The sequence below is a fragment of the Abramis brama genome (genome assembly GCF_963993115.1).
Source record: "Abramis brama genome assembly, chromosome: 11".
Classification (NCBI taxonomy): domain Eukaryota; kingdom Metazoa; phylum Chordata; class Actinopteri; order Cypriniformes; family Leuciscidae; genus Abramis; species Abramis brama.
The window spans coordinates 31,930,692-31,943,400 of NC_139973.1; the positions used below are offsets into that span (position 1 = coordinate 31,930,692).

The 12,709-nt window shown below is 38.7% G+C and overlaps 1 protein-coding gene across 2 annotated transcripts in view; it reads left to right on the forward strand.

Moving 5' to 3' along the window:
* Positions 1–11,644, forward strand: part of cacnb4b (calcium channel, voltage-dependent, beta 4b subunit) — a 29,630-nt gene extending 17,986 nt beyond the window's left edge. For both annotated transcript variants that reach the window (XM_084128472.1, XM_084128473.1), the window contains 9 exons: positions 967–1,016; positions 1,281–1,300; positions 1,496–1,576; positions 3,054–3,112; positions 3,276–3,385; positions 5,478–5,629; positions 5,746–5,841; positions 6,275–6,463; positions 9,475–11,644. In XM_084128472.1, coding sequence (XP_083984598.1) covers positions 967–1,016; positions 1,281–1,300; positions 1,496–1,576; positions 3,054–3,112; positions 3,276–3,385; positions 5,478–5,629; positions 5,746–5,841; positions 6,275–6,463; positions 9,475–9,759 — 1,042 coding nt within the window. In that variant the 3' untranslated portion in view covers positions 9,760–11,644. The remainder of the gene's footprint in view (positions 1–966; positions 1,017–1,280; positions 1,301–1,495; positions 1,577–3,053; positions 3,113–3,275; positions 3,386–5,477; positions 5,630–5,745; positions 5,842–6,274; positions 6,464–9,474) is intronic.
* Positions 11,645–12,709: the final 1,065 nt, after the last annotated feature.

Consider the following 12,709-nt stretch of genomic DNA (forward strand, 5'->3'; position numbering starts at 1 on the left):
GTTCTTGCCAAGAACCACCCACTCATCATTTGTTTTGGTTTTGTTTTGTTTTTTGTCTTTGTCATTGTTTTTGTTTGATTTTTGTCTTTGTTTAATTTTGCTTTGATTTGTTTGATGTGTTAAATATAAATCAATAATACAAAAATAGTAAAGAGTGTTACAAAATAGTAACCCTTTTTTAATAATGGTACCACAGTCTGTGCAAGTTGTTGTAGAACTAGAGCTGAAGAAATAAATGTTGTGGTAACAATTAGTAATAAATACAGATTTTTCTTTCCCCCATGGACATGACTCTGAAAATAAACAGAACATACTGTTGTGCACAAGGATATACTTTTTTTAGTGTCTCACTTGAGTATCTTTTAAAGATTTTAAGGTATGAACCTCGCACACTTTGTTTATTGTGGCAGCCTGGTGCTATATAAACAAGTCTTTTTTTCCAGGAAGACTGATAAAAATGTTTGCACAGTGGAAATTGCATTGAAGCTAATTAGATTTGAGCTTAAAATTTTGGAGAGCCATTTTTGTATAAAATATGCATCAGACCTGGTCCATGGGTGGGATGTCTGATGCTGAGACTACCAGAGGAGAGGCCCAGCATCAAATTATGAGGCAGTTTACTTGAGACTTGAAATACAGTGGAATTTTGAGATTGATTGACATTTGATTTGTTGAAAACTGGGTATCAGGTTAGGTGACACCAGCTCGCAGTTTGAAATCGGATGACTGACCCTCAAACCCAGGTGACTATCGATAACAATTCTACATGCAGCATCAGTTCTAGGTCATAGTACACGGACAGTGACTTAGAATCAGTGTGGGTCTGACCAGGTCTTATGCATTAGCTATTAAAACTTAGAGATTATAGCATGTAGTATTAAGATTTAGAGTAGTCCGCTTGTGTGTTTGGACACACAGACTAAAAATGTTCTATCTCTTTCTCTGTTTGTCTGCTCATTTCTTTAGTAAGTCCAGTGGAAGCTCGTCCTCCAGTTTGGGGGATGTGATGTCATCAGGTGAGCCAGTGATTTGGTGGGGGTGGGGCTTTATGAATTGGGGGAGGGGTTTCAGGAATCTCCCCGAAAATAGAACGGAATCGTAGGCAATTCGTCAGTGGATGATTTTACTTCAACACTGTCCTGCGTAAGGCTAAAGATCAATCGAGCAGCTTCTTGTGAGCATGGGACAGTGGACGATGAATGACTTGAATGGCATTCTCAAATTTGAAGAACTTGACAGTACTTTATTCTGACTTTCTTTTTTTCCCTCTCTTTGTACAGGCAAGCAGAAACAGAAAGTGGTAAGTGTGCCCACAGAATGGAAGAATCCCCACCTAACCTTCCTGTCCATTCACTGAGGAGACTGTCACCGCTGTCTTAAACACAAATTCCACTAAACTCATTGTGCTTAAAAACTAGTTGACGTATTGAACTGATATTATGTAAGCATTGTCCTTAAGCTGTGCTTTGTTATTTGCCTATGATCTTATATGCAGACTGAACACGTGACTCCCTATGATGTTGTGCCTTCCATGAGGCCTGTGGTGCTGGTTGGTCCATCCCTGAAAGGATATGAGGTGGGTTGTCTCAAATGATGTTGAGGTGTATCATCATCAAACAGAAAAATGCTTTAGTCACAGATCAATCTGGAGAGTTTTTACAAGGCGAATCAGCGAATTCATCACAAAATAACATTGAGCAGAAAATTCCCCCGTCAAGGCCGTAGAGCTGACGTTCTTTGTTTATGACTTGCTGCGCGTCTGTGTGTGCGCATCTTGCGTTATTGATACCAGCAAAATATAATATCTATTCCAGTCTCTCCATCTCCTCACACAGAGAAAACAAAAACATACTCCTCCTCTCCGCCGTTCCGTTACCACGGCAACAACCTTCCGGGGTCCAGGAGACGTCAGTGCTAGAAAGTAGAGCACGGTTTGAAATTAGAAAGAGACAGAAAAGGGAGAGAAGAACAGCAATGGTGATGGAGGGAGGAAATCTGTGAGAGACAGAAAGAAGGCAAAATGAATAAGAAAAACAAGTTCCTTTATAAGGCGTAACTAGATGCAGGTTTGCTTTAGTGTAAGGATTTCATTTATTCACGCAGCTGCTTGGTGTTTAAATTACAGTGATTTTAAGGAAGTTTATGCATTGATGAGACAGGAGTTGTTTCCTTAAAACAAAATTAAATGTTTAGGTCTGTTCCAAAGGTTGCCTCGCTGCCTACATGCGCAAATGACTTGTAAGGCAAATTCTTAACCGTCATGGACCCTTATAAGTGACCAATTTGGAACGCTTAACATATGTGGCACACAAATAACACATAGCGCAGGAGACTAGCAATTTATAAAGTACAACTGTCGGGTTTTAGGAGTAAAAATCCCATTCATTTTCTCAATAGGGGGATTGATTTTGAACGATAACTCGTAAACCGTTAAAGACAGACCAGCTGTGAGCTACATGGTTGTTAATAGATGGTGTATGCTTTTGTTCAAGCCATCAGCCTGCATTATTTCAACTTTTAAAGTAATTGATCAATAATTGTTCAACAGCAGAATTCCTGGTGAAAAACTACATTACCCATGATTCTGTAAATAAATCTCCACCAATCAGAAAACCATATAGTTTTATATTTCTGTTTTTATTTCAATGCTTCATGGATTTAAAGCTTATAAAGCTATGTAGTTTTGTACCTTTGACTGTTTTATCTGATTTTCAAATAATTCTTTGCTTTAAATTTACTTTGTAGCTGGTTGGTTTGTTTCATAGCTTTTAACTCTTAAACAGAGACTTTTTTTTAAATCCCTATGAGAAAAATGAATGGGAAAATACGCCAGGAACCAAGGCTGCTGAAAATGTAGACGGGCTGTTGCACTCTTATTTCAATAGAGTTTGACGTTAAAGCTACAGTACAATACCTTAATAAGCATTAACAAGGCACATGCAAACACTGTTTTAGAACAGAGCAAATGTTATTTAAATATGAAATTGTTATATAAATATGTATTTAAGTTTAGATGTTTAAGTTTAAAAATACGCTTCATATCTTTTGTACAGGTCACTGATATGATGCAGAAAGCTCTTTTTGACTTCTTGAAACACCGGTTTGATGGCAGGTAAGTAACAAAAGTGGTTTATAGATGATTACAATGTCATTTCAAAATATCATCTTCCTGCACAACTCTTGTAAAAGATGGAGATTACAAACAGGGTGTCTGATATGTTATAATTACAGATTTGCACTGCAGCTATCTACAGATCATGTATTTATCGTCCTAGGATAACTATCACACGTGTGACAGCAGACATCTCACTGGCAAAGAGATCCGTGCTTAACAATCCCAGCAAGAGAGCCATTATTGAGCGCTCAAATACCAGATCCAGTCTTGGTAAGATATAGAGAGAGCCTAAACATAACTGACAAAGGGTTGTTATAGAAATATTCCAGGTTCAATTTAAAGTGCCCCTATTATGCTTTTTCGGATATTACCTTGCATGTAGTGTGTAATGTAGCTGTTTGTAAATATAAAAGTTCTGCAAATTTTCAAAGATCAAAGTGTATGATAAATGAAGTTATTGCCCAACACTGAACTGACTTCAGCTGAACAATGACACTATTTTCTTTTTAGAGCTGCTTTACAGCTGAATTAAACTCTGTCTGCATCATTGAATCATTATTTTCCTGCTGATCGCTGTAAAGCTGCTTTGAAACCAGAGCCGGACAGTAACGGAGTACATTTACTTGAGTACAGTACTTAAGTACAATTTTGAGGGATCTTTACTTTACTCGAGTATCATTTTTGGGGAGTACCCATGACTTTACTCAAGTATATTTGAGAGGCAAATATTGTACTCTTTACTCCACTACATTTCTATCCATAACTGTGAGTACCCGTTACTTCTAAAAAAAAAAAAAAAAAAAAAAGGAAAAAATAAACATCTCGGAAACCCTCAATTTGTTGTTTCCCTCTCAAATGTGATTGGATTGTGCAGGCGCCACTGATTGGGACAGCCTATCAGCAATCACCTTCAGCTTTCCGCCAAAGTCAACTCCATGGTCAGATTTAGATAAGAGACGAAACCATGGATGAAACAATGGATGAAGACGCAGCAGGTCCATCCCGGGAGTATTTTTTTTCCCAGGATGGTAGGGGAAGACTCATGAATATTCATTAGGGAAGTCATCCCTGATTGGTCTTAACCCCAGTGACGGGTAGGTTTAGGGGCGGGGTTAGGGAGGTCATAAGACCCCCAGTGACGGGTAGGTTTAGGGGTGGGGTTAGCGGTAGGTCATCAGACCAATCAGGGATGACTTCCCTAATGAATATTCATGAGTCTTCCCCTACCATCCTGGGAAAAAAAATATCGCATCCCGAACCCGTGGCCCCACCTCGCCAGACTATTTCAATTTTCTGAACAAGTTAATGATAGTTTTCGCTTCAAGTGTTTGCTGTGTTTACCAATGTAAGCACTGTGGCAGTAGTAATGCAATATTTAGAACATGTATTCTTGTACTCTTGATACTTAAGTACTTTTAAAAACAAGTACTTTAGTACTTTTACTTAAGTAGACATCTGACTGTAGTACCTTTACTTGTACTTGAGTAAAATTTAGCAAGGGGTATCTGTACTTTTACTCAAGTAATGAAGCTGTGTACTCTGTCCGCCTCTGTTTGAAACGATCTGTATTGTATAAAGCACTATAAAAATAAAGGTGACTTTACTTGACTCCCATAAGAAAGAACTGATTCTGAACTGCCTTAAACGAGTTGTCGGTAATTCCAGTCTTACTTCCTGCACGAACCTACGTAGGTTTGTAACAAATTCATTGGCTGCCCGTGAACGTCTACTTTGACCCGCCCTCAAATACTGTAGTTGTAGCTGAGGCCTGGAAGATTTTGGTTTGTGTTGTCGAGAAGACATGTTGAGAAGACGTTGTTTTCTGCACAGTGTGAATCAACTTTCCATCAGGCTCAGGCTCGAATTAATACAGTAAAACCGACACCATTGTTAGTGTTCGTATCACTGTGTATAAGTGCTGATCAAGCCTCCGGTGCTGAAAGTCAGATTTAGTAATGGGCATTTAATTTCCAACACGTGCTGTAAGCGGTAGACCAATCACAACAGACTGGGCTATCTGACCAATCAGAGCAGAGTACGCTATCGGAAAGGAGGGGTTTAGAGAAACTGAATCCTTTATCGAACCGTTTCAGACACTGTAAGAGAAGTGGTAATGCTGCAATGTATATTATGAGAAAATGAAAGTGTTTTTTGCCCTTGGATGCATGTAAACCTATTGTAGGAGACCTCCAAAATCGCATAATAGGGGCACTTTAATCCAACATACTGCGATCAAATGCAATATACAATCGTATACACCACATTCTCAAGTGTCAAAATGAATCACTTTCAAGTTCTGCTTTTTTTTCTGTAAGTGTGCAAACTTTAAACTAATATCTAACTCTTTGTGTGATATGTACAGCTGAGGTACAGAGCGAGATTGAGCGCATATTTGAACTAGCTCGCTCACTCCAGCTGGTTGTGCTGGATGCAGACACCATCAACCATCCTGCTCAGCTGTTGAAGACTTCACTAGCACCCATCATCGTCCATGTCAAAGTGTCCTCGCCAAAGGTGCGACATTCAGAGACGCTCTTGTGTCATGGTTTTAGTGTTTTACTAGAAAAAGATCAAACTTCAAAATCTGAGCTTACTGTTCTTGCTGCGTAACCAACTCTTCTGTTCTGTAGGTCCTCCAGCGGCTCATCAAGTCCAGAGGAAAGTCGCAGAGTAAACATCTCAATGTACAGCTCGTAGCAGCAGATAAACTAGCACAGTGTCCTCCGGTGCGTCTTCCTTTACGTACAAACCTAAACACACATGGATGGAAAATACAGAAATGACTCCAGCTTTATGCATTTTTAACCTCAGGAGGTTACACTTTATTTCCATAGTCCACTTTAGCTTTAACTAACTATAAGTAACTTTGCAACTAAATGTCAACTAACTCTCATTAGAGTATTAGTAGACTGTTAGGTTAGGGTTATTCGAATAAGTTGATATGTACTTGCAAAGTTACTTATAGTCAGTAGAATGTCTGTTGCGGACCATTGAAATAAAGTGCTTCAGACAGTCTACTGATACTCTGACTGGTAGTTGAAATGTAGTTGCAAAGTTACTTATATTTAGTAAAATGTCTAAAGAGGACTATCGAAATAAAGTGTTGCCCATCACTCTAATACTTTGTCAATATTTTTGAATGTGTTTCCTTTTTAACAGGAGATGTTTGACATCATCTTGGATGAGAATCAGTTGGAAGACGCATGCGAGCACCTGGCGGAGTATCTTGAGGCGTACTGGAAGGCCACCCACACCTCCAGCAGTACCCCACTCAACCCTCTGCTGGGCAGGAACCTCGGCCCTGCTGCCCTGGCCCCTTACACTACGTCTGCCATATCCGGCCTGCAGGTGCGCAGACACACACGCACATCACACACAGATTAAAGGGTTAGTTCACCCAAAAATGAAAATTCTGTCAGTATTTACTCACCCTCATGTTGTTCCAACCCCATAAGACTTTCGTTCATCTTCGGAACACAAAGTAAGATATTTTTGGATGAAATCTGAGAGCTGTCTCACTCCTTCATAGGCTTCTACGCAATTTCATTCTGCCGGCCCAGAAAAGTTAGTAAATACATCGTTAAAATAGTCCAAGTGACTACAGTGGCTCAACCTTAAGTTTATCAAGCAACGAGAATACTTTTTGTGCGCAAAAAAACCCCAAAATAACGACTTTTTTCAATTATTCATTTTCTTCTGTGTGGGCCTCTGACGTGAGTTCACGAGAGCGCCACCGACGCATGCACGAGAACTGAGAAGATAATGCTCACGATCATTTGATGGGAAAGTGTGAAAGATAAGCCATTCATTTTGCGGCATTGGTAAGGCACTATTGCGTATTCTCGTTGGTTTCTCACAATTCGGACATCCAGGAAATGCACACTTTAGAACCATTTTAAACACTTCATCGAGACCCATTTGCATCATCTTCTCAGCTCTCGTGCATGCGTCGGTGGCGCTCTCGTGAACTCACGTCAGAGGCCCACACAGAAGAAAATTAATAGTTGAATAAAGTCGTTATTTTTGTTATTTTTGCGCACAAAAAGTATTCTCGTCGCTTGATAAACTTAAGGTTGAGCCACTGTAGTCACTTGGGCTATTTTAACAATGTTTTTACTAACTTTTCTGGGCCGGCAGAATGAAATTACCTAGAAGCCTATGAAGGAGTGAGACAGCTCTCAGATTTCATCAAAAATATCTTAATTTGTGTTCCGAAGATGAATGAAAGTCTTACGGGGTTGGAACAACATGAGGGTGAGTAAATACTGACAGAATTTTCATTTTTGGGTGAACTAACCCTTTAACATATAGGGCCAGATTTACTAAACGGGGCAAATTACCATGAGAGCGCAATTCCAAAAAAAGCGCCGATGGGAGTGGAAAGTTCTGCGTGTGATCTACTGACGACGTGCAAATTAAAGAACACATAGCAGCTGGATCATTTTCATAATGGCAAACGCAATATACCAATTAGCGTCTGGTTTAAGACATGCTTTTTTGGTCGGTAAATAATGGCACAAATACCAGGAAATTGACTAGCACAAACCTTAGTAAATCACCTTGCATGATTAATTACCGTTTTCGAATCCATTCAGCCGATCTCCGGGTCTGGGGGTCCCACTTTTAGCATAGCTTAGCATAATGAATTGAACCGGACAAGACCATTAGCTAGGAACTATATCAAGAAACTTTGCTGCCATACCATGGGTGAAGCAGGCGTAATGATATGACGCAGCACCTGATAATAGTCCCCAGCTCAGTAGCCTATTATCAGGCGGCATGCGCTGCGTCATATCATTACGCCTGCTTCACCCATGGTACGGCAGCAAAGTTTCTTGATTATTACGCAGGAATGAGAGTATAGTTCCTAGCCATATCAGCCTAGAAAATCACAACTTTTCATTTTCCGTCGGTCTAAGTACACGATGTAACTACAGAAGAGTCAAGTTTTAAATAGGAAAAATATTGAAACTCTTTGTTCATTTTTTTGAGAGAGATGCTAATGGTCTTGTCCAGTTCAATTCATTATGCTAAGCTATGCTAAAAGTGGGACCCCCAGACCCGGAGATCGGCTGAATGGATTTGAAAACGGTAAAACTCAACTGTTTAACTCTGGGGGAGTTGTAAAATGAGCCTATTTCCAAAAAAAGTGGAGTATCCCTTTAAAGGGAAACTTCTACAAATGCATATACAATAAGGTCAGCTGCAAAAATAACCGTGTCCACGCCTTTTCAGCGCTCATTTAGATTTTATTTTCCTCTAAACCACTAGCACTTTCCAAAAATTTTGTTGATCCTTGACGCGATCGTGGCCAGCAGCCCAAAGTTGATTCTGCGCTAATTTGTTTTTTTAAAAAAAAGTTTTTTTTAAATGTTGTAGATTTAAGTAGCAAATGAGAATCGCTAAAATTATTGAATATATTTTGAGACAAAGATCTTCTTAATGATTTTCATTAATGCTAATTAAAGCAACAGTTTTTCAGGAACGAATATGTAAAACTACGGTATTTTGGGTAAAAGGCAGTCTTGCTGTTGGGGCGAAAAGCACAATAATTAACATGATAATAAACAGCTGGCTGGCTTTTCCATTTGTTGACATGACATGGTTAGATTCACATGGTAAATATCATATAGTAAGTTGAGTGTCCACCTTAGAGGTAATCACCATATTTATAATGAAATCATCATATTTAAAAATATGATATTAATCATATCGTATAATAAAATATTTATTGTTACTCCTGTAAATCTATATTAAATTGTTATGGGATCTCCTTAATAATTCCTGATTTCAGAATCTTTTTGAAATAACATATTTTAATGACAATATATTTAAAATTAATTGTTTTATTTATCTATATTTAGAAAATAGTACAAACTTTGCTAAAGTGGTCGTTTTGAACAAGTATTAACTTAGACATTATTCAAAACATATTATTTTACCTAATGTATTTCTATAAATAATGTGTGCCTTTTGCCCCATGCTGGTGAGCCTTTCATTTACTCACCCTTAAGATGTTCCAAACCTGCTTTCTTCTGCTGAACACAAAACAAGGTATTTTGAAGAATATCGGTAACCGAATGTCTGAATTTTTGTATCCATACTATGGAAGTCAATGATGTCCATCAATTTTTTGGTTACTGACATTCTTCAAATGATCTTCTTTTGTGTTCAGCAGAAGAAAAAAATTCCCTTTGTGTTGTGAGCATAAATAGCGTTTTTTATATATAGGGTACAATGGGGCTAAAGGCACACCTCAAGAAAAATGTGCTTTTCACTACTCCCATTTTCATTTTTGGGTGAACTATCCCTTTTAGTATCAGTGCTGGCTCTTACTTTATTTGGTACTTGTACATCAGAATCAACAGGGACAAAAAACACGGCACGCCAACCACACCGGGGACAACTCCACCCCCAACGAACGGCGCAACCTGATGACCTCAGATGAGAACTACCACAACGAGCGAGCGCACAAGGGACGTAACCGGGGCTCCTCAGGCTCGCAGCACGGCGGCAGCGGTCGAGACCACCACTACATGGAAGAGCAGCAGGGCTACCAGGACCCCTACCAGGACACCTACAAGCCCCACCGCAACCGCAGTTCCCCAGGCAGCTACAGCCAGGACTCACGACACCGGCTCTGAGCCACCCTGCCCCGTTTCGTCCTCCAAGCCTGAGCCACAGAGCCACCGAGCCAAGATGGCTTCTGTCCACAATTGTATACATCTTCCATTATGTTTTCCTTTTGTTAGGGTCTCTTGAGCTACAAAGCAGAAACTGTTTAGCCCCTCCTGAACCTTCGCCATCTGACCAAAGCCTGCATTTCCACCTGCTTATTCGAGGCTCAGTGTGTCTGCCCGGGGAAAGAGGACCTTTTAACATGCAATTAGAGACAGTTGTTATGCTTTCACATGTTAATATGCTTGTTGACTTTTCGTTTTGTCTATTCTGTTGAAAAAAGGCAGGTTTTCCTTCTTCCAAGCAACCATTTAACTTCAAAATGGAATTGAATGATTGGTTGGCCCTTAAAAGCAAATATTCTGTGAAGCTAGCAATAGCAGAGAATCGGAGAGTTTCAAAGGGTGTATGCAGGATCCCTGAAAACCGAATAAGGAGCTCAGTTAGTCTTTATGTCATTATTGCCAGCATGTTACCTGACCGCATGCTTCCCTTGTCATTAGTGCATAACTTGAGCGGACAGACCAATAAGCAGGACCCCGAGAAAGTGGCTGCCAAACTGGAACATTTCAATAATAATGTAACACAAACCTACTGCCAGCTATCTTTTTGTTACAGAAATGGAACCTTAAATACAGTGATCTTTAGAGTTTTCCAGAGCCTCGAAATCTTAGGCGGAGGAATTTCCACATAACTTCTGCCGTAAACAGCAGGAATTTCAGATTCAGCCACAGACAGCCACTCATCTGTGCAGTTTAGCATGACGCACTGCATCCAGTGCCATGGACTCGTTTCTTGCCAGGCATTCATTTCCAGTTAGGAAGACAGCTTAAAGAGATGCGTAACACAGGAATGCTGAAGAACAAAAATGTCGCTGTGATCTAGTCCTCAGTAGAGTTAGCAAGACTTTTTATGATTCATTTTCATCATTTAAAAGCAGAAATTATGGCACTTTGGTACATTTTAATTTAAGTAGATCAATCTTTTCTCTAAAAAATACCATCAAAGACCTCAACACTAAATGTAACTCTAGGACGAAAAGGTTAGTTTAGCTCTGATTCTTTAGGAGTGACTGGCACCCTGTTCTCCACCCTGCCAACTGGAGCAGCTGCCGTCCAGATCTCAAATTCTTACAAACTAAACCCGCAAAGTGTTGTTTTTCTGATCATACGTTTTCAGGGTGAAAGGGACTGGCCAAGGACAAGTAGATCCTCATATGGAAGCAGTTCACACCTAGACCTGAAACTTACAGACACAAAGCCTTGGCAAACCATGGATTTCCTCGCCTGCTTATTCTCGCCTTATTGATTTATGCTAGTTTGTGCATTTTCAAAAGAATACATTTTAAAGAAAAAACTAAACTCTGAAAAACGAAGGGCCGCAACGAGTACATTCTGTATGCATTTGTCTATGAGCATGCTTCTCTGTTAATTATATAATGAGGATGAATGAACATGTGGAATTTGGCAGTCGATGCCAAAAATGGACTAAACAAAAAATCTGAAATCTCTGAATTTGCTGCCTGAGACAATCAGATGGAACTTCTCTGTAAAACCGGAACGTTGTTCATCCCTTCCCATCATCCTGCTCTCTCCCGTTTCACAGCAGCTTCATCTGAGCTCCAGACAAAAGAATAAAAATGTGTCAATTTTTCCTTTTTTTTTTTTTGTGAAAGTTGAAAATTGAAGATGGAAATGCAAAATTGCATGCATATCATTTTAATTTATTACAAATTTGAAAGAAAAAAATGTTTTATGGAATATAATTGTGTAAAAGGCAAATCTAGCAGTATTTAAGTTCTTTTACAAAAAAGAAAAGACGAAAAAATAAATGGTCATTTTGAAACTGTCATATTTATTTATTCATTTTAGATTTTTTGGACCCGTTGGTTTATTGGCATCTCAAAGGACATGGTAATACCATGGTAAAGGATGAGTGACTATTAAGCAGGTGCATTCTGAAAAGCTTATTTTAAAATACATTTCTATATGGTTTAAAACACGTGTCAATACTGCATTGTACCACCTCAAGGTACTAATATACAATAAGCTATATGAAAGTTTACAGGGCTCAAACTCATAAAACGGTGATGCATGTTTAAAAAAAAACTATTTAATACTTATATATTTGTTAACTGTACAAAATCATTACAAAAGGATTGACAGCTTGCACCTTACAAAAACACAAATTGATAGAAATAGAGATTGGCCTCACAGAATTAATCTCTTTTCAGGAAGCCACGTTTAAAAATACATAAAAGTTAAATCAATTACACTATCGAGGAACACAAGATGGGTTTTGTAGAATGCCCCAGATATTGTTAAACCACAACAACCAAGGAAAGCGACTTTTATTACTTGCATGCTAAAATAATTAGAAATAATTAGGATATACTTTTTAAAATATGCCAATATAAAATGCTTAGACATAACCTACGCATTTTATATTTGCACATTTTACAAATTAAATCCTTTAATATACTAATTATATTCCTGTATATTGGCTACAGCGACAAAAAAATAAAATGAACTGAATGTTGGGACGGATAGTTAAGGGACAGAAGCCAACGTAGAAACCGTCTAGGCCAAGATGCACCTCAAGAATCATATATTATTAACTCAATATACAGGCTTTTAAATTATGGTAACTTTTTAATGTCGAGTTAGCTAAATGTATGTATGTATACATATATATGAGAGAGAGAGAGAGAGAGAGATGGTGAAAATGACCAGTGTGTGCAGAGCTGTAATCTACACACAAGATGGCGACTTTGAGTAAGAATTAAACTATTTGAATACCTACAAAACTTCCATTTCTGACGACTTTATTATTATTCTAAAATGTTGGAAAATATTAGAAAAAATACATTGAGTAGATGTGTCCTACCTTTGGATTGGAAGTTTATACAAGAAGCAG